Genomic DNA, 21,036 nt, shown 5'->3' on the forward strand with positions numbered 1-21,036 from the left:
CTGTGTGAAGTTGCACATTTTCCCCATGTTTGCGTGGGTTTCCTTTTTTCCCACTGTCCAAAGATGTGCTGCTTAGGTGAATTGACTATGCTAAATTGCCCCTTAGTGTCCAAAGATGTGTAGGTTGAGGAGATTAATGGGGTAATTACGTGAGGTAGTAGGGATTGAGTGTAGGATGGGCCTAGTTAAGATGCCAGAGTCAGTGCAAACTTGATGGGGCCAAATGGCCGCCTTCTGCGCTGCAGGGATTCTATCAGTATGCAAGATGCAACTGCATAAGCTGCACCCACACCCTACTGAAGGCTGGCAGCTGGAATGTGCAGCTGAAGTTGTGTGAAATGCAAGACACGTAATGTGCTTTCCAAGAAGATGATGATCCACTTGTCAAGCATTGGTAGCTCGTTCTCAGAGTAAAACGGCTTTAGCTTTTCACTTTGCCATGACTGCTGCTTTTCAGTGTAATTGATCAGAGCCTTCCTAAGTGTCAGTTTCGCTGCTGTGAATCTCTTGGCACCTCTGCTGTGGAATTTGTAGGCTCTTTGAGACTAAGGTTTTGGCCCTATGGTATTTTGGACACCGATGTTGCCTGAAAAATATTCTATTAGTTGCCTGCCCAATGCCATGATTAAGGGCGTTCCTTAAGCTGGAGAGGAACTTGGAGTTGGAGGGGAAGACCTTTGTCAAGGTCTTTGTTGCCACCAATAATATAGGCACGGCTAAGAAGGCAGAACCAAAAAGGTAATAATCTCCAGATTACTACCTGGGCCATGAGCAAATTGGAATTGAGTAAATAAGAGAAGGTAGTTGAATGTGTGGCTCAAAGATTGGTGTGGGAGAAATTAGATTCAATTCACGCTGCACAGTAGAACAAAGTGTGTATCAAGAAATAATGGAAACTTGCAAGCAATGTATTGCAATAATCGTGAGTGACTTTAATCCTCACATTGATTGGACAACTCAAAAGATATTCTGAAGGATTAGTTTATAGTGTGTGTTTGGGACCGTTTTACATTAGGCTCTGAAATCTATCAGGGTTCCACCTATTTTGGACCCAGTAATATAGAATGAGACATGATTAATTAAAGACCTCATTAAAAGATTCTCTAGCCAAGAGTGATCATAACATGATTGAAGTTCACGTTGAGTTTGAGAACGATAAATTTGGGTCCAAGTCTTAAATAAAGGCAATTACAAGAGTCTGAAGATAGATTTGGCTAATGTAAACTGGTAAATAGGTTAAAAGGTAAGACAGTAATGAAGCAATGACAGGCATTTCTGGAAATATTTTGTATCTCTCATAGATGTATTCAGTTAAGGAGGAAAGACTCTACCGGAAGGATTTACCATTTGTGGTTAACTAAGGAAGTTAAGGGTGCTATCAAGTTGAATGAAAAGGCACACAAGACTGCAAAGATTGGTGGTAGGCTAGAAGATTGGGAAAGTTTCAGAAATTATGACTTTAAAGAATAAGAGAAATTGGAGTAGGAGAGAAAAGTAGCAAGAAATATAGGGAAGGAGTAGCTAAAGAGAGCATTGGAGCTTGAGAGAGTGAGACTAGGGAATTAATAATGGGAAACAAGAAAACGGCAGAGACTTGGAACACACATATTGTATTACTTTTGTAAGATTCTGTGGTTGATGGGCTGGATTGAATGATTGTTTTTTATTTTCAAAAGATTTTCAAAAGCCTTTGACAAGGTACTGCCTGGTAGGTTGTTGCATAAAGTTAAATCTCATGGGATCCAGGGTGAGGTATCTAATTGGATACAAAATTGGCTCCTTGATAGAAACCAGAGGATGGTTGTACAGAGTTGTTTTTCAAACTGGAGGCCTGTGATCATTGCTGGGCCCACTGTTATTTATCATTTATATTATGGATGAGAATATAAGGGGTATGGTTAGTAAGTTTGCAGATGACACCAAGATTGGTGGTGTAGTGGATAGTGAAGAAAGTTATCTTCAATTGCAACAGGATCTTGACCAATTGGGCCACTGGCCTGTCAAATGGCAGGTGGAGTTTAGATAAATGCAAGGTGATGCATTTTGGTAGATTGAACCAGGGCAGGGCTTACTCAGTTAATGGTAGGGTGTTGGGGAGAGTTACGGAACAAAGAGATCTATGGGTACATGTTCATAGCTTTTCGAAAGTGGAGTCACAAGTGGATAGAGTGGTGAAGAAGGCATTTGGCATGCTTGGTTTCATCGGTCAGAACATTGAGTACAGGAGTTGGGACGTCTTGTTGAAGTTGTACAAGATATTGATGAGGCCACACTTGGAATACTGCATGCCATTCTGGTCACCCTATTATAGAAAGGATATTATTAAACTAGAAAGAGTGCAGAAAAGATTTACTAGGATGCTACCTGGACTTCATGGATTGAATTATAAGGAGAGGCTGGATAGACTGGGACTTTTCTCTCTGGAGCGTAGGACACTGAGGAGTGACGTTATAGACATCTATAAGATAATAAGGGGCATAGACAAGGTAGGTAGTCAATATCTTTTCCCAAAGGTAGGGCAGTCTAAAACTAGAGGGCATAAGTTTAAGGTAAGAGGGGAGAGATACAAAAGTGTCCAGAGGGGCAGTTTTTTCACACAGAGGGTGGTGACTGTCTGGAACAAGCTGCCAGAGGTGGTAGTAGAGCATTTAGATAGTTACATGTGTACAATAGGTATAGAGGGATATGGGCCAAATGCGGGCAATTGGGATTAGCTTAGGGGTTTAAAAAAAAAGGGCGGCATGGACAAATTGGGCCGAAGGGCCTGTTTCCATGCTGTAAACCTCTATGACTCTCTGATTTATTTATTAGTATTGTCCCTGAAGTTCTCCATTTTAAGTTATGTGGAATTCCAAAGTGCCTTTGTTTGTTAATGCTTTGGAAGATGGACAGTGACAAGAGATTAAGGTAAAGTTTTGATTGGAAAGTTGAGTTTTTTTTAGAACTAACAATAACTGCCTTTTCTATGATCTGCTCTTTGGAAATGAGAATTTGAAGTTCTGTTTTTCCATAACTGCCAATTTATCTTTTCTTCACTCAGAATACCTCGGTGTTAGAAAACCATCATTGGAGGTCAGCAGTGTGTGTGCTGCAGGAATCTAAATTATTTTCACATCTTTCAGTTGAGGAAAGGTGTGTATCTGATGTTTTGCTAAATAATTGTCTCTACAAATTTGAATTATTTCTGAATTAATTTGTCAATGGATCCAATGCATGTTCAAACATTAATTGTAATAAGTAATTTCTAAGAAGTTGGAGTTGATATATATCCAGTAGTTCATAACTTGTTTTAGTCAACTTTTAATATAAGTGTCAATTTTTCCAATTTTTAGATGCATTTAAACCTTCAATAACGGAAAAGGAGAGACAGAATATTTTCTTTATTCCTTTTACTTCTGTGTTCCAGGTCTCCCTGAACATTTCAGTAGCTAAATATGGCAATCTGAGAAGTGCCTCTCTTAATCTCCGATTTTTGTCCTTTAGCCATCGCCTGCCCATATTGTCAATTTACCTCCAATACATGGGTCATAATTACTTCAGTAAATCTCCAGAATCACGCAAATGCAAGTTCAGATGTTAATTCCACCATTTGTCTACACAGTAATTTCCTCAAAGTATTTGACAAAATTAGTCAACCACATTCCTGCTTTTTTATTATAATGTTCTAATTGTTCAGTAATGTTCTGCTATGTTATGGGCTTGCAGTTTTCTACTACCAATGTAAGACTGATTGACTTGCAGCTATTAGTGTATCTTACTCCTGCCGTTGCACTCCAGCAATAAAGCTATTTTCTGGCACTAATACTGATTTGACTCCATCGACAAAATCTTACCCAATATAGCAATGGACCTTTTCTGAGTCCCAGTCCCAGGCATGCTGAATGGGCACTTACTGGCATGATCATATGGGATCTGCCACACAATTAAGGAAGGTGGATGGGTTCCTGAGGCTGCAAGCCCAACCAAAGGGTCTGCAGCTACAGAAGGACAGTAGCCTGCTGGCAGAGGTTGACACTTGACACTATAGGAGTAAGGCCACAAATGAGCATTCATCTTGAGGTGCTCTCTGAAGAAGTAGATTGTGCAATAGCTGCTAGGTCACCACTTTGGAGAGAAAACTCCTCTAAAGACTGATCCCGGTGGCCCTGATGTGGGTGGGGGATAGATAAGTGTGGGATGTATAATGGGGTCCCCAGCCAGCCATCAGCAAACTACCTCCAAACACCGGTCAGAATTGACCTCTTCCCATGTTCACTTGTATATTCAATCTGGCAGACATCCCTTGCTTCTTTCATCCTATCTCTGGCCCCCAGTCCAGACATTAAGCTGCTCCAATGAGACCAGTAAAATTCCATGCTTTTATTACCTCCGGGCTTAATTATGTCAATTCTCTCCTGGCTGGTTTCCCAGCTGAAGCCTCTGTAAATTTGGGCTCATCCAAAACTTAGGTGCCTGTGTTGCACCAAGTCCTGTTCGTTTATCATTCCTGTGATTGCTGACCCACATTAACTCTTGGTCCAGCAATGTGTTAATTTTAAAATTGTCAGCCAAATTCACGAACTCTATCTTAATTCTAACCTTTTCCAACCCTACAAACTCCAAGATTTCTGCAATCCTCCAATTCCAGCCTCTCATACATCTGCAATTTTTTTTTGCTTCACTATTGCCGGCCATGCCTTCAGCCAGCTAAATTCTAAAGTTTGGAATGCCCTCCACACACCCCCCTACCTCCCGCTCCCTCCTTTAAGATGCTCTTTAAAATATATTAGACCAAGCTTTTGCTCACCTGTCGTATCTCCTTATGTGGTTCAGTGTAAAATTGTGCAGAATGTCAACGATCTGGACAAATTTAGAATCCAGGCAGAAATTCTAGTAGATTATTTCCCTGAATGAGTTTCCTACTGTAGAGATGCTGGTGTTTAAGTTTCCTACTGTCAGCTTAATGTCAGCTGGTGGTCTGACAGTATAGCTGCTGTGGCATTTGTCCCCAGTGCTTCAGCAGTACAGTGGATGCCCTGGATTTAAGGACAGAATCTACTACCTGTGCCTTTGTTTTTGGTTATGTAGTTGGGTTTCCCAATAACAGAATTCTTCTTGATGGTAAAAAGATTGGAAGATCTTTGTCAAATTACATTGAGAATACTGATGAAGGTCATTAAAAAATTACAGCAAGATTTCAAAGCCACTTGTGGCTTGACGTAAATGGGTAAATCAAAGTGTGCAGTGTTGACTCATGTAGTCCACATGCAGATAGAAATGGAAATTTTCAAAGTTTTGATTTCAGTCCTTTCTATATTCAAACACAGTGAGACTATAATTTACCTCTGCTATCAAACTTTGAAATGAAAAGGTTAAACAATTTGCATCTTGTCAGTTGCAGTCTTTGCATGGAAACTCCCCAGAAATGTTACCTCCATGTCAAGGTATTTTTTTTTAGCTTTTGTGAAATATTCACTGTATATCTCTTTTTTAAAGCTGTCAAATTGGAAGGCAGTTGGGTTCCCTAATTCTAGCCACAGACATAAGTCGCCAGAATGAGTTCCTGTCACAACTCCGAACTTACTTGGACATGAGACACTTTTCTTTAGATGATGCCGGTCATCGACATTTCATACTGCAGGTAACCTTATTTGAAATCATCTTTCTGGAGTTAAAGATTTAAGCAGTCATGTTTCCATTGCAGCCCATTCTTGTTCCTGACTCCTAACCCCATCCTTCCCATCACCCATACACAAGCTTAACTTCAATTATATTGCTTCACCTTCAGCAGTTACAATGGTGAACTGTGTGCAGCTTACTGCTGCAAATGTGACTTCAGATCTCAGCCACATTGTTGATTATTAAATGGCCTAGCAAGCCACTCAGTTATATCAAACTGCTACAAAAGGAATAAGACCAGAAAGACAACTTGGCATCTCCTAGGCACAAGGACCAACAGAGACACATTCAGCGAAGACATTCCTGCAAAGTCGTTTTCATTAACATTTAGGGACTTCACACAGACCAATCATGCAACAGTCATACTGAATCATACTTTTCAGCTAATGTCCCAGGATCCTCCTTCACCATCCTACCAGAGGTGGGAGCAGCATGGTATAGTTAGGAGGAAGTGGCCCCATGAAATCTCAAGGCACCAGGTCAAACACGGGCAAAGAAACACCTTGCTGACTGCACATACTGCCTCCTTTAGTTGATGAATCGATGGCCCTCCACAACACTTGCACTTGAGGGTAGCAAGGACACCAAATGTACTCTGGATGGAAGATTATTGAAATTCAATGCCAATCACTAAGAGTTGTTCAACAGCACCACTACTAACCAAGTGGCCGAATTCTGAATTGTATATTGCCAGATGGACCACTTTTCACTTTCTCCCTTCAGTCCTTCCCTCCCCTCTGTACTCCAACCTCTCTGTGTTGACTGTCTTTCTCAATTTATATCAGTGTTGGTCTACCTCTTAATTGTTCTGAAATTGTGTGTGTGTGTGTGTGTGTCTCTTCTGTGCTTTTACGTGTGTGTTGTCCACTGCTGTTTGTGTGGTTCTTTTGTCTCTTCCCACATCTCTTTCTGCCTTTTCCTCTCCTTTTTGTTTATTCTTCCCCAACATCTGTTATATGCGTGAATAATTTTATTGCTACTTCTGTGACTGTGTTTGTCAAATCCTTCTTCTAAGTGTGCATATCCTCACTCTGTCCATTATGAATCTGTTCCACCTGTGCAAGGATGGCTGTCTTACAAATCTTTATGGCCCTCTTACATTTCTTGGTGAGCCTCCTGCTCTTCTAGTTTCTCCACCTGCCAGTGTTTCTTCTTTATTTCCGTCTGTACTTAATTCTTTGCATTGTTCCCATCTTCATTTCTGTGTGTCTCACTTTTATCTCCCAACTTCTCCTTCAAAAGATGGTCATAAAGGACTGCAATGATCAAATATTCTTAAGGATATGTCATTTCCCGTGTGCTGAAGAATTATTTTGATGTTTTGCATTATCATTTCTGGGGAATTGAGAGTATTTTTGGCTGAAATTGAATAAAGTATATTGATATTAGTATTTGAAAGAGTAGTGTTGATAGCATGCAACCTTGGGCAAGAAAAAAACTATCTGATAGCTGTTAACCATAGTGATTGGAATTAGGGAACAAAAAATATTCTTAAAATGGTAAGCTAATGGAAGAGAGGAAAGTAAAACTATCATTACAAGTGAATCATTTTTGTTCTTATTATAGATAGCACTGAAATGTGCAGATATCAGTAACCCATGCCGGCCTTGGGAACTGAGTAAGAAATGGAGTGAAAAAGTATGCCAGGAATTCTTCCGTCAAGGTACATTCAGTAAAATGGCTCAATAGAAGAGAACTTTACGAAAACTTTTGCTTTAAGAGCAAAAATAATAACCCTTTTCATAATTCCCACAACACTGTGTCCACAGGATTTGTTTTAGAGACCAGTGCAACTCAGCATTTTTATGATAAGGCAGTATAAATGTTGGAAATGTCATTAGTGGGGGATGATCTTAAAATATTAGTGGTAGATATGGGAGAGGATGGAGCAGTAAATAAGTCTAAAACAATGTGCTTAAATTTACAAGAATAATGGTAAATTGTCACCAAAACAAATTAGGAAAAGGTGTTTGGGATCATGACAGATTGATCCCTCAAGATATCGTACTAACGTCTGGCAGTGATTGTATAAACTAATTGACGATTGCATTGCATAAGAGGAATGGAGATTAGACTAAAAAAACAAATCCTATCCCTCAGGCCCCACAGTGTACTCTTCAATTTGGAATCCACGTTACGGAGAGGATTGAAAAATATGAAAGTGAGCTACTAAGATGATAGGGGATTCATCAGAAAGGGTAATATTTGGATCTGGTGCTGGATTATCTGGAGCTGAAGACAGGACCTAAATGACCCAGACCACTTTCCAAAAATGTAAGAATGGCCATTAGCAATTTTCTCCTAAAACCTCATCAAATTCAACCCTGTCGGATCCCATGTTCCTTGAGCTTGATCCTAACTATTCTCCTAAGGTAGAACATAAAGAAGCCCCTCTATCTAAAGGTATGCAAGTTAGGTTGCTCGGCCAAGGTAAATGTGTGGGGACAGGGCAGCAGGGGCCTGGGTCATGGCCTCCTCCTGCACTGTAGGGATTTTATGATTCTATATATTTTACTTTATAAGATCTTCAACATTGTAGGATAAAGCAATCCATAATAATTCTGCAAGTGATAGATTTATATTTGTCTAATTTGAAAAGTGCTATTACTAGTGTAAAATTACAGCAAAATAGAAGTGGCAAACTGCAGAATGTTAAGTTTGGAAGAATAATTTACTAATAAATAGGATACCATTTTGAAAATGTTAATACATCAGCAATCCTTATGAGACCATGTATATTGAAACTGTTCTTTTTCCTGTTTAGGGGATATTGAAAGGCAGCATAAGCTAAGTATAAGTCAGTTATGTGATCGCCATACAGAAACTACCGCCAATATTCAGATAGGTGAGTGGTTTGAGTTTCAACACAAGACAAAACAGCTGACTTTTATAACATTTAGGCGCAATCATGACACTAGCAAAGTGGCTAAGACCTCAACTAGCAGTTAGGGGTATCTTGAATTTGAGAAAATTGTTTCAAAAAAATTGAGCAGTCTTATCTCTAAAACAGGCTTTCAAATGAAAGTTTGCAGTGTTTTGAATTTTGAGCTGTAATTTAGTGTGAAAAAGCAAACAGGATTAAGGAAAGGGGGATGGATGGTGTTCAAAATTTTCTATTTTCACTTACTATTGTAACTAAAGTTCAGGTTTAAAGTGATTATCAACTTTATTAATCTGACAATTTTATTAGATTCACACTGGTAGCACATTCGTCTCAGAATTGCAATTATAGTTGAAAATTATTTTAAAATAAAATCTAAAGGGTCTTAGAGTGAAAAGAATTTAAGTACATGGCACATTCCTTGCCTCTGGCTTTATTTTTCCATTCATTTTAAACAAAACATTGTTACTTTTCTATTTTTGGACAAAACAAGTTACTCCTGTAGTTAATGCTGTTTTATCATTATATAAAACTTGTTTAAAAACTTGTATTAACATATTGAGGTTTTATTTTATGTACCAGGTTTTATAACTTACGTAGTGAAACCTCTTTTTGTGGAGTGGTCCCGATTCTGCAACACCACGCTGTCACAGACTATGCTTGGACACCTCAGTTTGAATAATGCTATCTGGAAGGGATGTCTACAGGAATGTACTCAGAGTGGAGATGATGCTGATTCTATTTGCGAGGAAATGGACTGAATTATTTACCTCAGGAAAGCCAAGAATTATTTTATCCCACTCACCTAGCTCATCCTGCTGGAGCTGGACAATGAATTTTCAACCGATTGGGTTGAATGCAAATGGGATAATTCTTTAGGTAGGGGTGGGGGGTGGGGGGATGGGATATATTTGCAGGCTTCGACTGTCACGGTTGCATGTGTACCCGTGCCAACATTAATGTAATTTCATGCTTTTTTTCAAAGCATCATATTGCTTCTTAGCCCCTCGCTAGGCCTGAACATAAAGCAATATACAAATACCTCAGTTGGCTTTTGTGAGACATTGAGCACGTAAACTGCAGTGGTGGCCAAACTGAAGGGATTGCAAAAGAGGGTGGCAGTGTCCCAGAAAGTGCCATTTAAGTTTGAATACTGTAATACAGACTGATACTTAGAATTTCTGCACTTGGGGTTTTCTGTGGTTTTTTTTAAAAAAAGGCTAAAATATGAACTTTGTGAAAATCTTCTGATGTTGGTACAAGAAGAGCTTTTGTTCTCTTCCCGTCATTTTGGAGTGACTGAATGCATGCAAAGAAGCCAGTCCTTTTCTGCCTCAGAGATTTGTTTACAATGCTGTATTTTTGATACTTTGGTTCTGATTCTTGCCTTGAAGCATAGTGGGGAAAAAACCCACTAATTTGAGAAATGCTATTTGGTAAGAAGATAGAACAAAATAAATGCTGCAGCTCGTTTTTACTCTTTGTGATGCCATTTAAGTTCCCATGGAAGCCTTCCTTCTACCATGGTGTTCCTTTAGTGCACTGTGAATCCAGCCTTCATCTCTTGACCACAACCAAGCTTTACTTCAGCAATGGGAAGAGTGTGCTGCTGGCCTTTGCCTTTTTGGGGGAGAGTTGAAGAAATAGAAAAACAGATTAGTGGGTGAAGTCAACATGTGGTTTTCATGCATGAACTGCACTTAGTGATAGTGGCAGTAAGTCATTATAAAGATCAGCTCAGGATATTAACCTGTGTTTCTGGAGCAAGTGATGTGGTAACCAAGAATAAGTCTATCTGAACAAAGTGCCACTTTCACCATTCAGTTTTCTTCAAACTGTGACAGACACGCGGTCAGATTGAAGACAAACTCTAACATTGCTACAGAGGCCTTAAAACTATGCACAAAGCTAAGTGACCAAATCTGTTTTTATTTTGAAAAGTGCATTGATCCTCGACTTTTTGCGAGTGAATTGTTACTCCCCTGTGGGCCTTGTTTGATGTGAAAAGGTGAACCCTTTGTAGGATAAGTTAACAAATGTTATTTTAAACTTCAAACATTCCATTTTGTATTTTACAATGTTTTAAATAGTTGTTGATTATGTACAGTAAGCAGAACTGTATCTTAGTTTTGGCGTTTTCCAGTGAAACAAACTTGGTGCTTTTCTCTTTTTTTAGTTACTTGTATTTCAGGACTGTTTAAGAGAATTCTGTTTACAATTTGTTGCAACAGCCATCTTTGAGAGATGAAGGCTTCAATGTTAAGCTTAGGGATACTACCAGGTTGTTGGCAGAGATGCCATATTCATATTTTGATATGTGCTTGTTGCTGTTCAGAATTTTGAATTAAAAAATGGACATACCTTTTGAAATACATGTCTGTTTGATCTGTGAAATTTTAACATTTTTATTTATAGTACACTGTCTGCATTTCATTTGTATTACATAGGACCAGGGTTTTGATTTAATAAAGGGCCCAGTAAAATCTTCATTCATGACTTTTATAATAGCACCAAGACACTGAGTTTGGAATTATGATCAGTAATTGAACAATTGCAATGATCTGTAGAAAGATTATATTTAGCTTTAAAAAAATTGTTCTTGTGAAAAAGAATTATGTATCCACCTACATGATTTTAACAATTACTGTTTAAATGAGCGAGGTTTTCCAACATTCCTGTGTCATGTTTTCCAGCAATGGAATCTTCCAGACCTGCTGATGTGTTTTGCATTCCCCACGCCTTTTGCCACTGGGGAATGTGCCACATTTAGCTGCAATTCGTCAGAGCAGAAAACTATTGGTAATGTCATTATTGCCCAAGGTTTATGCTTTTTATCAGTTGCAGGCAAAAAATAAAGTTGTGCAGATGAGACAGAAAGACAGTTGTAAAAATGAAGCCTGTTAATCAGTTAAGCTTCATGAGTTAAATAAGTTAAGCTTACTTACCTCATCAATGGAATGATAGGCTAGAGATGAGATAGAAAACTAAAATAATCCCGACTCTCTCATATCACTAGATATGGTGAGGGGAATGATCTAAGACAGAAATGGCTAGAGTTGGCATAGTTGGAGATGCTTGCAGCATCCATTACAGATTACTTAAAACAAAAGAAAAGGCTTGCATTTATATAACTCTTTTGATTTATTGTCACTTGTATTAGTATACAGTGAAGAGTATTGTTTCTTGCACACTGTGCAGACAAAGCATGCCACATAGAGAAGGAAAGGAGCTACAGTCATAGCTAGGGTGTAGAAAAAGATCAACTCGGTAGGTCCATTCAAAAGTCTGATGGCAGTAGGTAAGAAGCTGTTTTTGAGTCAGTTGGTACGTGACCTCAGAATTTTGTATCTTTTTCCTGATGGAAGAAGGTAGGAGAGAGAATGTCTGAGGTTTTGGGCTCTAAGATTTTTCGAAGTGCTTTCAAACCAATTAAGTATTTTGAAATGGGCTTTACGAAACCCTTTCACTGGGTGCCATAATTCTAACAGTTGTGTTGCATTAAAGAACAGTTCCATAGTTATTCCCAGCTCTCCAGCAAGTTCACTTTTCCTTGCTGTGCCAGTTTGAAACCTCCAGTGTTCTTCAAGAATCACTCCAATCAACCCAAGTTTCTGGATCTGATTACCACCAGCAAGGTACACCTTGACAATTCACAATTCTGTACATCTTCAGGAGCTCCATCTGCATTGTTCCCTTCTGAATTGAAACCAAATCCTTGCAAGCAATCGCGTAGTTTCCCCCTATTACGTGGCGAAAAACTGCAGCAGGCGACGGTGCAGAGGGACCTCGGGGTCCTTGTGCATGAGTCGCAAAAACCCAGCCTGCAAGTGCAGCAGGTGGTCAGGAAGGCGAATGGGATGCTGGCCTTCATAGCGAGGGGGATTGAATATAAAAGTAGGGAGGTCTTGCTGCAGCTGTATAGGGCATTGGTGAGGCCGCAGCTGGAGTACTGTGTGCAGTTTTGGGCGCCGCACCTGCGCAAGGATATTTTGGCCCTGGAGGGAGTGCAGAGGAGGTTTACTAGGCTGATACCGGAGTTGAGGGGGTTGAGCTATGAGGAGAGGCTGAATAAACTAGGCTTGTACTCGTTAGAGTTTAGAAGAATGAGGGGAGATCTCATTGAGACGTATAAGATGATGAATGGGATGGATAGGATAGAGGTGGAAAGACTCTTCCCGCTCAAAAAAGACAGTAGGACTAGGGGGCACAGCCTCAAGATAAAGGGGGGGCGGTTCAGAACGGAGTTGAGGAGGAACTTCTTCACTCAAAGGGTGGTGAATCTCTGGAATTCTCTGCCCGTTGAAGTGGTGGAGGCTGCCTCGCTAAATATTTTTAAGAAGCGGGTTGATGGGTTTTTGATAAGAGAGGGGATTAAGGGTTATGGGGAGAGGGCGGGAAAGTGGAACTGAGCCACGACAGATCAGCCATGATCTTATTGAATGGCGGGGCAGGCTCGAAGGGCCAGATGGCCTACTCCTGCTCCTATTTCTTATGTTCTTATGTTCTTATGTTCTCTCCATGACAGTAGCTTCTTTGTTTCTTGTGCCTCAAACAGTAGCTGTGTGGTTCTGTGAAAGTGTGTTAAAACTGTCAGTTGACACTTCAATGCATTTCTCTCCCATGCTAACCAGTTCACATGGGCATGTTGGTATTTATCATGACTTCACCATCCCCCTTTCAGAACATTCTATTTCACCTTAAGTTAGAGGGGACATTTCAAAACACAATTTGTCTAAAGTTGTGTTCATAACACCATAGAACTGTGCACAGTACTCTGTCCTGAGTCCTGTACGACATGCATACAATTTAACTACTTTGAATTCTATATTGCTAGAAATAAATCTGTGCTTTGTTTGCATTTTATTTATTTTGCTGGGCAGACCTGATGCTTTTTAATGATTTGTTCATCTGTATCACTAGCTGCCCGTGCTCTTCTGCCTTCAGTTTTTTTTCACTTTTAAAAAGTATAGGTGACGTTTCTGTTCTTAAGTGCATCACCCAACATCTACAGACCTAATGGGTAGCTACTGAGCCCCATTCAACCCTAGAAACAACCATCAGCATGCAGTAGCCTCCACTTCACATTCATCTCTAACTGGGAAAACATCTGTATATATAGTCTAAAACAGAAGCATAGATAAAACATACAATGTCAATTAAAAAAATTGCCTACATCGCCAGATACCTTTTTCAATAAGATTGTTAGAAATCCTGAATTCATTGATTCTGATAAGACACTGAAATAGAGGCAAGGCTTTATTTGGCTCTGGCCTTGTGGAAATGATTTTTTATTGTTCTTTGGTTAGGCTGTGTCATGCAGTTAAGTTAAAATTGTATTTTGATTTGGACAGTCATTGGGCAGATGTTTTGACTTGCAATTTGGTGTTTTCTTTTGCAGCTGATTGAACCTGGTTTGGTCATGTGACAATGTGGACAATACAAGAGTAGCACCAAAGATAACTGAAAATAAGATGCCAGCCTAGAGAGTGTGAAACAAGGGTTACATGTATGCTAATCACATAATCAATTTGAGTTCCATAAGACCACAAGATATAGGAGCAGAATTAGGCCATTCAGCCCATTGAGTCTGCTCCGCCATTCAATCATGGCTAATATGATTTTTATCCTAATTCTCCTGCCTTGTCCCCATAAACCTTGATACTTTTATTGATCAAGAACCTATCTATTTGGCTTAAAGACATGCAATGACCTGGCATTCTGACTCAAAACATTAGCTCTATTCTCTCTTTGTAGATGCTGTCAGACTTGCTGAGATTTTCTCATTCCAGCATCCACAATATTTTGTCTTTAACCTCTGTTTAGTTTAACTCCTGTAGCATAAAGCAGGGAAAGATAAAGCACCCCTCACCCTGCCCTTGATTTGATGTTTTTCTCTCATTTTACGTTCCTCTAGCCTTTTGCTTTCTTCACCATTTGTTTATTTTTTGCCTCCCTTCTGCTGCTGCAGTACATTAGAACATAAGAAATAGGAGCAGGAGTAGGCCATCTAGCCCCTTGAGCCTGCCCCGCCATTCAATAAGATCATGGCTGATCTGTCGTGGCTCAGTTCCACTTTCCCACCCTCTCCCCATAACCCTTAATCCCCTTGCCTATCAAAAACCTATCAACCCGTGTCTTAAATATATTTAGCGAGGCAGCCTCCACCACTTCAACGGTCAGAGAATTCCAGAGATTCACCACCCTTTGAGTGAAGAAGTTCCTCCTCAACTCCGTTCTAAACCCCCCCACTTTATCTTGCGGTTGTGCCCTCTAGTCCTACTGTCCTTTCTGAGTGGGAAGAGCCTCTCCACCTCTATCCTATCCATCCCATTCATCATCTTGTATGTCTCAATGAGATCTCCCCTCATTCTTCTAAACTCTAACGAGTACAAGCCTACTTTATTCAGCCTCTCATCATAGTTCAACCCCCTCAACTCCGGTACTATTTAGTTCCTCAGTGATGGGTCCTGATCGAGTCATAAATTGGAAAGCTGTTTGAACATTTTGCAGTCTGAAATCTCTCTCAAAGTAATCATCGACTTACTTTATTTCACAACTGCCTGGTCTTCTGTTCTACTTCATTCATTTAATCTGGCTCCTTAACAAGATTTTCTCTCCATTTTAGGAGGCATGGATTACAAGCTCCAGCGAGCTCTCGGATGCTGCCCTTTCTGCTGTTTCATCTTTCTTTTCGCTTTATGATCCCATTGATCACTCACCTACATTGACTCCCAATCTGGCAATGCCTTAATCTTGAAATTCTCATCCTTGTTTTCAAATCTCTCCATGGTGTTGACTTTCCAGCCTTTCTCCAGTCCTGCAACCTCTGGCACTGTCACTTCTGGCTTTTTTTCAAAGCTCCTGTTCTAATCACTTCACTATTGGCAGCTGTGTCTTTAGTTGCTCAGGCCCTAAGAGCTGGAATTCCCTCCATAAATCCACTTTTTTTTACTTTATAATGTTCTTCAAAAGCTACTTCTTTCAATCTAGCTTTTGGTCGCCTGCCTAATATCTCCTTATGTAGAATTGATGTGTCTAGTTTATGAGTGAAGAGTTGACTTGCCTCTAGCTTTCCCTGTACTGGTTTTCTCCAACAACAATGTGAAAAGCAGTGTCAAACATGTAATACAGTGTCAAACACGTAATACACCACTTCTCTTGTCAGTAAGTGCTCCACTGTGCCAAAAATAAATAATTTACTGGAGTTCTATGAGGATGTGTCTAGGGCGGTGGATGTGGTCTTTCTAGATTTTCAGAAGGCGTTCGACAAAGTACCTCACAAGAGGTTATTGCAGAAGGTCGAGGGACATGGAGTTGGGGGTAGGGTGTTAGCGTGGATAGAGGATTGGTTGTCAAATAGGAGGCAGAGAGTGGGGGTCAACGGGTGCTATTCGGATTGGCGGATGGTGACTAGTGGAGTGCCCCAGGGGTCGGTGCTGGGGCCTCAGCTATTTACCATTTATATAGATGATCTGGAGGAGGGAACCGAGTGTAGGGTGTCGAAATTTGCTGATGACACCAAGATTGGGGGAAAGGCAAATTGTGCGGAGGGTGTGGAGAGTCTGCAGAAGGATCTAGATAGGCTGGGCGAATGGGCCAGGAAATGGCAAATGGAATTTAATGTTGGCAAGTGTGAGGTGGTCCACTTTGGTAGGAAGAATGGTAGGAAGGACTATTACGGGGCGAAAAACTGCAGCAGGCGACGGTGCAGAGGGACCTCGGGGTCCTTGTGCATGAGTCGCAAAAACCCAGCTTGCAGGTGCAGCAGGTGGTCAGGAAGGCGAATGGGATGCTGGCCTTCATAGCGAGGGGGATTGAATATAAAAGTAGGGAGGTCTTGCTGCAGCTGTACAGGGCATTGGTGAGGCCGCAGCTGGAGTACTGTGTGCAGTTTTGGGCGCCACACCTGCGCAAAGATATTTTGGCCTTGGAGGGAGTGCAGAGGAGGTTTACTAGGCTGATACCGGAGTTGAGGGGGTTGAGCTATGAGGAGAGGCTGAATAAACTAGGCTTGTACTCGTTAGAGTTTAGAAGAATGAGGGGAGATCTCATTGAGACGTATAAGATGATGAATGGGATGGATAGGATAGAGGTGGAGAGACTCTTCCCGCTCAAAAAAGACAGTAGGACTAGGGGGCACAGCCTCAAGATAAAAGGGGGGCGGTTTAGAACGGAGTTGAGGAGGAACTTCTTCACTCAAAGGGTGGTGAATCTCTGGAATTCTCTGCCCGTTGAAGTGGTGGAGGCTGCCTCGCTAAATATTTTTAAGACGCGGGTTGATGGATTTTTGATAACAGAGGGGATTAAGGGTTATGGGGAGAGGGCGGGAAAGTGGAACTGAGCCGCAACAGATCAGCCATGATCTTATTGAATGGCGGGGCAGGCTCGAAGGGCTAGATGGCCTACTCCTGCTCCTATTTCTTATGTTCTTATGTTCTTATTAAAAGCAGATTAATGCATTTGCTGGAATCTGAAACCAAAAGTGAAAAAAATGCTGGAAAATCTCAGCAGGTCTGGCAGCATCTGTAAGGAGAGAAAAGAGCTGATATTTCAAGTCCAGCTGACCCTTTGTCACAGCTTCAACAAAAAGTCATCTGGACTTAATGTCAGCTCTTTCCCCTCCATTATACCTCCTTGTAGTGACAAGTGGAAGTGGAGTCCTTCGCAGCCCCAGGGTAAAGCTCCAGAGGAACCCTTGAGGTGGTTTGGTCCCAGACTTGAGGTGTGCAGGGCCATCAGCAGATGGATAAACCCTCATGCTCATGAACCAAACTCCCAGCTGTGGGCAAATAGCTTCACTGCCTCGAGGATAATGTGGGAAATGCTAAGGGAGAAAATCCTGACACAGTCTGGAGTACAGCCTCAAGGTGGATGGATGTCTAAATCTGTCACCTTTCCAGCAGCTTTGGTAACCAAGCTGGTGGCAAACATAGGGCTTTGTATTCTTCAACTGATATTTGTATAGCCCATGCCCTCTTATATTTTGCCAAGGCTTGTGCCCTGAAGATTAACAGAGTTGCACAGATCATCATCTCACAAGACACAAAGCTTGCAACACAATTATAAATTATTCTTTGAATCTCACCCCTGCCCTATTTTTACTATTGCTTCTCACCTTAAAATAATCTGCCCTCAATCTCACATTCCTATATTCCATCTATTATCTCCCTCTATACGAGAGGACACAGGTTTAAGGTGCTGGGGAGTAGGTACAGAGGAGATATCGGGTAAGTTTTTCATTCAGAGGGTGGTGGGTGAGTGAAATCGGCTGCCGTTGGTGGTGGTGGAGGCAAATTCAATAGGGTCTTTTAAGAGACTTCTGGATGTGTACATGGAACTTAATAGAATTGCGGGTTATAGGTAAGCCTAGTAGGTATGGATATCATCGGTACAACTTGTGAACCAAAGGGCCTGTTTGTGCTGTAGCTTTTCTATGTTCTATCTCTGTGAATTCCACGTTTTACACAATGTTGAAACTGATCAGGAGCCTTCCTGCTACAAATCCTGCCACCTTGATCTGTTTATTGAAAACTGCTGCCACCAATCCATCATTTCCCAGGCCTCACCTGCTCTGCATTTCTCCCCACCCCCATACCCATCACCCCCATTATCCTCACACTCACCACCTTCACACCCTCTAATCTTTAGTCCAACACAGCTAAATTCTGTTTCTCCACAAAGTTGTTCTGGTAGGCCAATCATTTCAGCCTTTCTTTTTGCCCCCTCGCTGTAGTCCCCACCCACGTACATGTGATTGTTCTCAAACCATTTGCCACTTTAAATTTCTGGCCTAAACCAAAGACCCTCTGCATCAATTCTCAACTGTGATAGTGCCACTGGTCTTCAGTTTCTGCCCGCTCCTACACAAATCAGACACACTTTCCATCTGTTTTACAAAGGAATCATTTCTCCATGACTCTCAATTTTTTTTGTCACTCCTACCATGTGCTTTCCTTCCTTTGACATTGTTTCTTCCATTTCAACCCAAATACCTTTGCTGGATCCGCTAGCAAGTTGGTACACTGCAACTTAGTGCATAGTATTCTCTGCTGATATTGCAATACTTCAGCAAAATCAATACATCTTATGGAAATACCTTGTGGAATGCCTCCATTTTGTCTGCTGCCAGTGCCAATCTTGAATCTATCACTTGCGGCTTCAATGCTCTGACCCACTGTGACTTTGGCTTTCTATATTGTTCCAATGAAGTTTCAACACAAGGTTGTGTAATATCACATTTTTATTCAACCCCATTGTAGACTTCTGGCTGGTTCTGATTTTGTTTGTAACAATTTCGGGCCTTAATAAGAGGGAGGCAGGGGGTTGATTGCAAAATGTGTCTGTTTAGAAAAGCCTGTGTGTTAACAGCAAGTCTTTAACTACTTGTGACTAATACAACTATAGAGGACAGGATACAGGTATGTATATTCTCCCATCCTATCCACAGGGGATTGGTGGCAAATGAGAGCAGGGAATCTAGCAGGAGCCAAAAAGGGGGAAACCCACTGGTTTAGAATCATAGAATCCCTTCAGTGTAGGAGGCCATTTGGCCCATCGAGTCTGCATCAACCACAATCCCAACCAGGGCCTTTTCCCTTAACTCCATGTATTTATCCTAGCTAGACCCCCTGACACTAATTTAGCACAGCCAATCCACCTAACCTGCACATCTTTTGGACTCTGGGAGGAAACCTATACAGGCATGGGGAGAATGTGCAAACTCCATACAGCCAATGACCCAAGCCAGGTTCCTGGCACTGTGAGACAATAGTGCTAACCACTGTGTGCTGTCTGAAATGGTGCAGCAATTCTCCCAGAGATGGATTAATGGTGTCAGTAGCTGGTCAGTCTACTCACTGGCTAGTGGCATGAACACTATTTGCATCTTATGAATGTCCAACACAGCTGCCTGTCAACATCATCCCATCAGGCCTTGTGTCATGCCAGTTGGAATTTATATTAGTATCAAGCCTAATTGCTAACAAGTGGCATGCCCAAGGTGGTCATTGGTGCACCTGAGTCTAAGAGTGCAACAACTTCATGCCATAGAATACATAACTCTGCTGAGGCTGATGGTGCCCACTTTCCAACTTTATGCTGAGGTGGTCTTAATGGACAGCATTGTGCTGCTGGATCCATGGTCTCTCCTGTGTCACTGAATCTGATCTGTATTACACCTAGGGTTGGGAGTACTGGTGTCTCCTTTCCCCTAGTACCACACACCAGTGTCCATCTGGACATCGCTGTGCAGTGGGACTCATGCAATCACCACAACAAAGATCAAAGTATCAACTGGGGGTGGAGTGCACAATCAAGTCAGGAGAGGGACAATGTAGAAAGAGGACTGTGCAAAGGAGGGGGTGGGTAGAGTGAGGGCACACAGTTTGGCAAGGATATCAGGAATGATGTAGAATGGAAGGCAGAGGGAATATTGAGGGGAGGGAAGCAGGACCTTGACAAGGCTCATGAAAATTCACAAACGGGATCAAAAGCATCAACATCAATTACTGGTATTTAAATATGTCACAGACCTTTGAACCTACCACCTGATAGGCAGACAAATCAGCTGCCAGCTGGCCAGGAGGATCAGAGGGGAAGTGCACAATCAATGAGGTTCTGTGCACAGAATCTGGATGTGGGTATGCCAGCGTTGGACTGGCGTAAACACAGTAAAAAGTCTGACAGCACCAGGTTTTAGTCCAACCGATTTATTTGATAATAGACTCACAAGCTTTCGGGGTTAGTCCCTTCGTCAGGTGAATGGAGAGTTCTGGCCTCAGACACAGCATATAAAGCACAGACGGTTTAGAGATTACTGATTAGAATGCGAATCCTTACACCTAACCTGCTGTTCAAGACCTGAAGTGGCTGACAATGTGAGTGGAAGGAGCACTGATCACAGGTTAAAGAGATGTGTATTGTCTCCAGCCAGTACAGTAAGTGAGGTTTTGCAAACCCAGGCAAGTCACAGGGGTTACAGACAGTGCAACATGAACCCAAGAATTGGTTGGACTAAAACCCGTTGTCAGACTTTTTACACACAATCTGGCACAGGATCCCACTAGTCTGGTCAGTGGAACAGGCTCTGCCAGAGCCACCTTCCACCACACACAGCCTCAAAAGAGGAGAATTCTGTCCAATGTCTTATGTTAACACCTTCATAATTTAATCATCTCCCTTTTCAGCATCTGCCCTGCTAGGGCATGTCAGAATCCTATTTGTTTCATTAAGATCACCTCTCCTTCTAGACTATGGGCCTAAGCTGCTCAACCTTACCCCATAAGACAAACCCTTCATCCCATGAATCTGCCTAGCAAACTTTCTCTGAACTACTAACTGTGGAAGTATGTCCCTCCTCTAATAAGTGACCAAGATTGTGCCAGTATTCTGTGTGGTCATACCAATACCTTGTACAGATGTAGCAAGACTTCTCTAACTTTATATTCAATCCCTCTTGCACTAAAGGTCAACATCCTATTTGCCTTCCTAGTTACTTG

The 21,036-nt window shown here is 41.4% G+C and overlaps 1 protein-coding gene across 5 annotated transcripts in view; it reads left to right on the forward strand.

Annotated features, from left to right (window-relative positions):
- Nucleotides 1-10,911, forward strand: part of pde7a (phosphodiesterase 7A) — a 99,884-nt gene extending 88,973 nt beyond the window's left edge. For all 5 annotated transcript variants that reach the window (XM_080194157.1, XM_080194158.1, XM_080194159.1 and 2 more), the window contains 5 exons: nt 3,041-3,132; nt 5,476-5,620; nt 7,225-7,321; nt 8,423-8,503; nt 9,122-10,911. In XM_080194157.1, coding sequence (XP_080050283.1) covers nt 3,041-3,132; nt 5,476-5,620; nt 7,225-7,321; nt 8,423-8,503; nt 9,122-9,300 — 594 coding nt within the window. In that variant the 3' untranslated portion in view covers nt 9,301-10,911. The remainder of the gene's footprint in view (nt 1-3,040; nt 3,133-5,475; nt 5,621-7,224; nt 7,322-8,422; nt 8,504-9,121) is intronic.
- The last annotated feature ends 10,125 nt before the right edge of the window (nt 10,912-21,036 follow it).

The sequence above is a fragment of the Carcharhinus amblyrhynchos genome, chromosome 8, assembly GCF_965287045.1.
Source record: "Carcharhinus amblyrhynchos chromosome 8, sCarAmb.v2.hapA, whole genome shotgun sequence".
In the NCBI taxonomy this organism is placed as follows: Eukaryota; Metazoa; Chordata; class Chondrichthyes; order Carcharhiniformes; family Carcharhinidae; genus Carcharhinus; species Carcharhinus amblyrhynchos.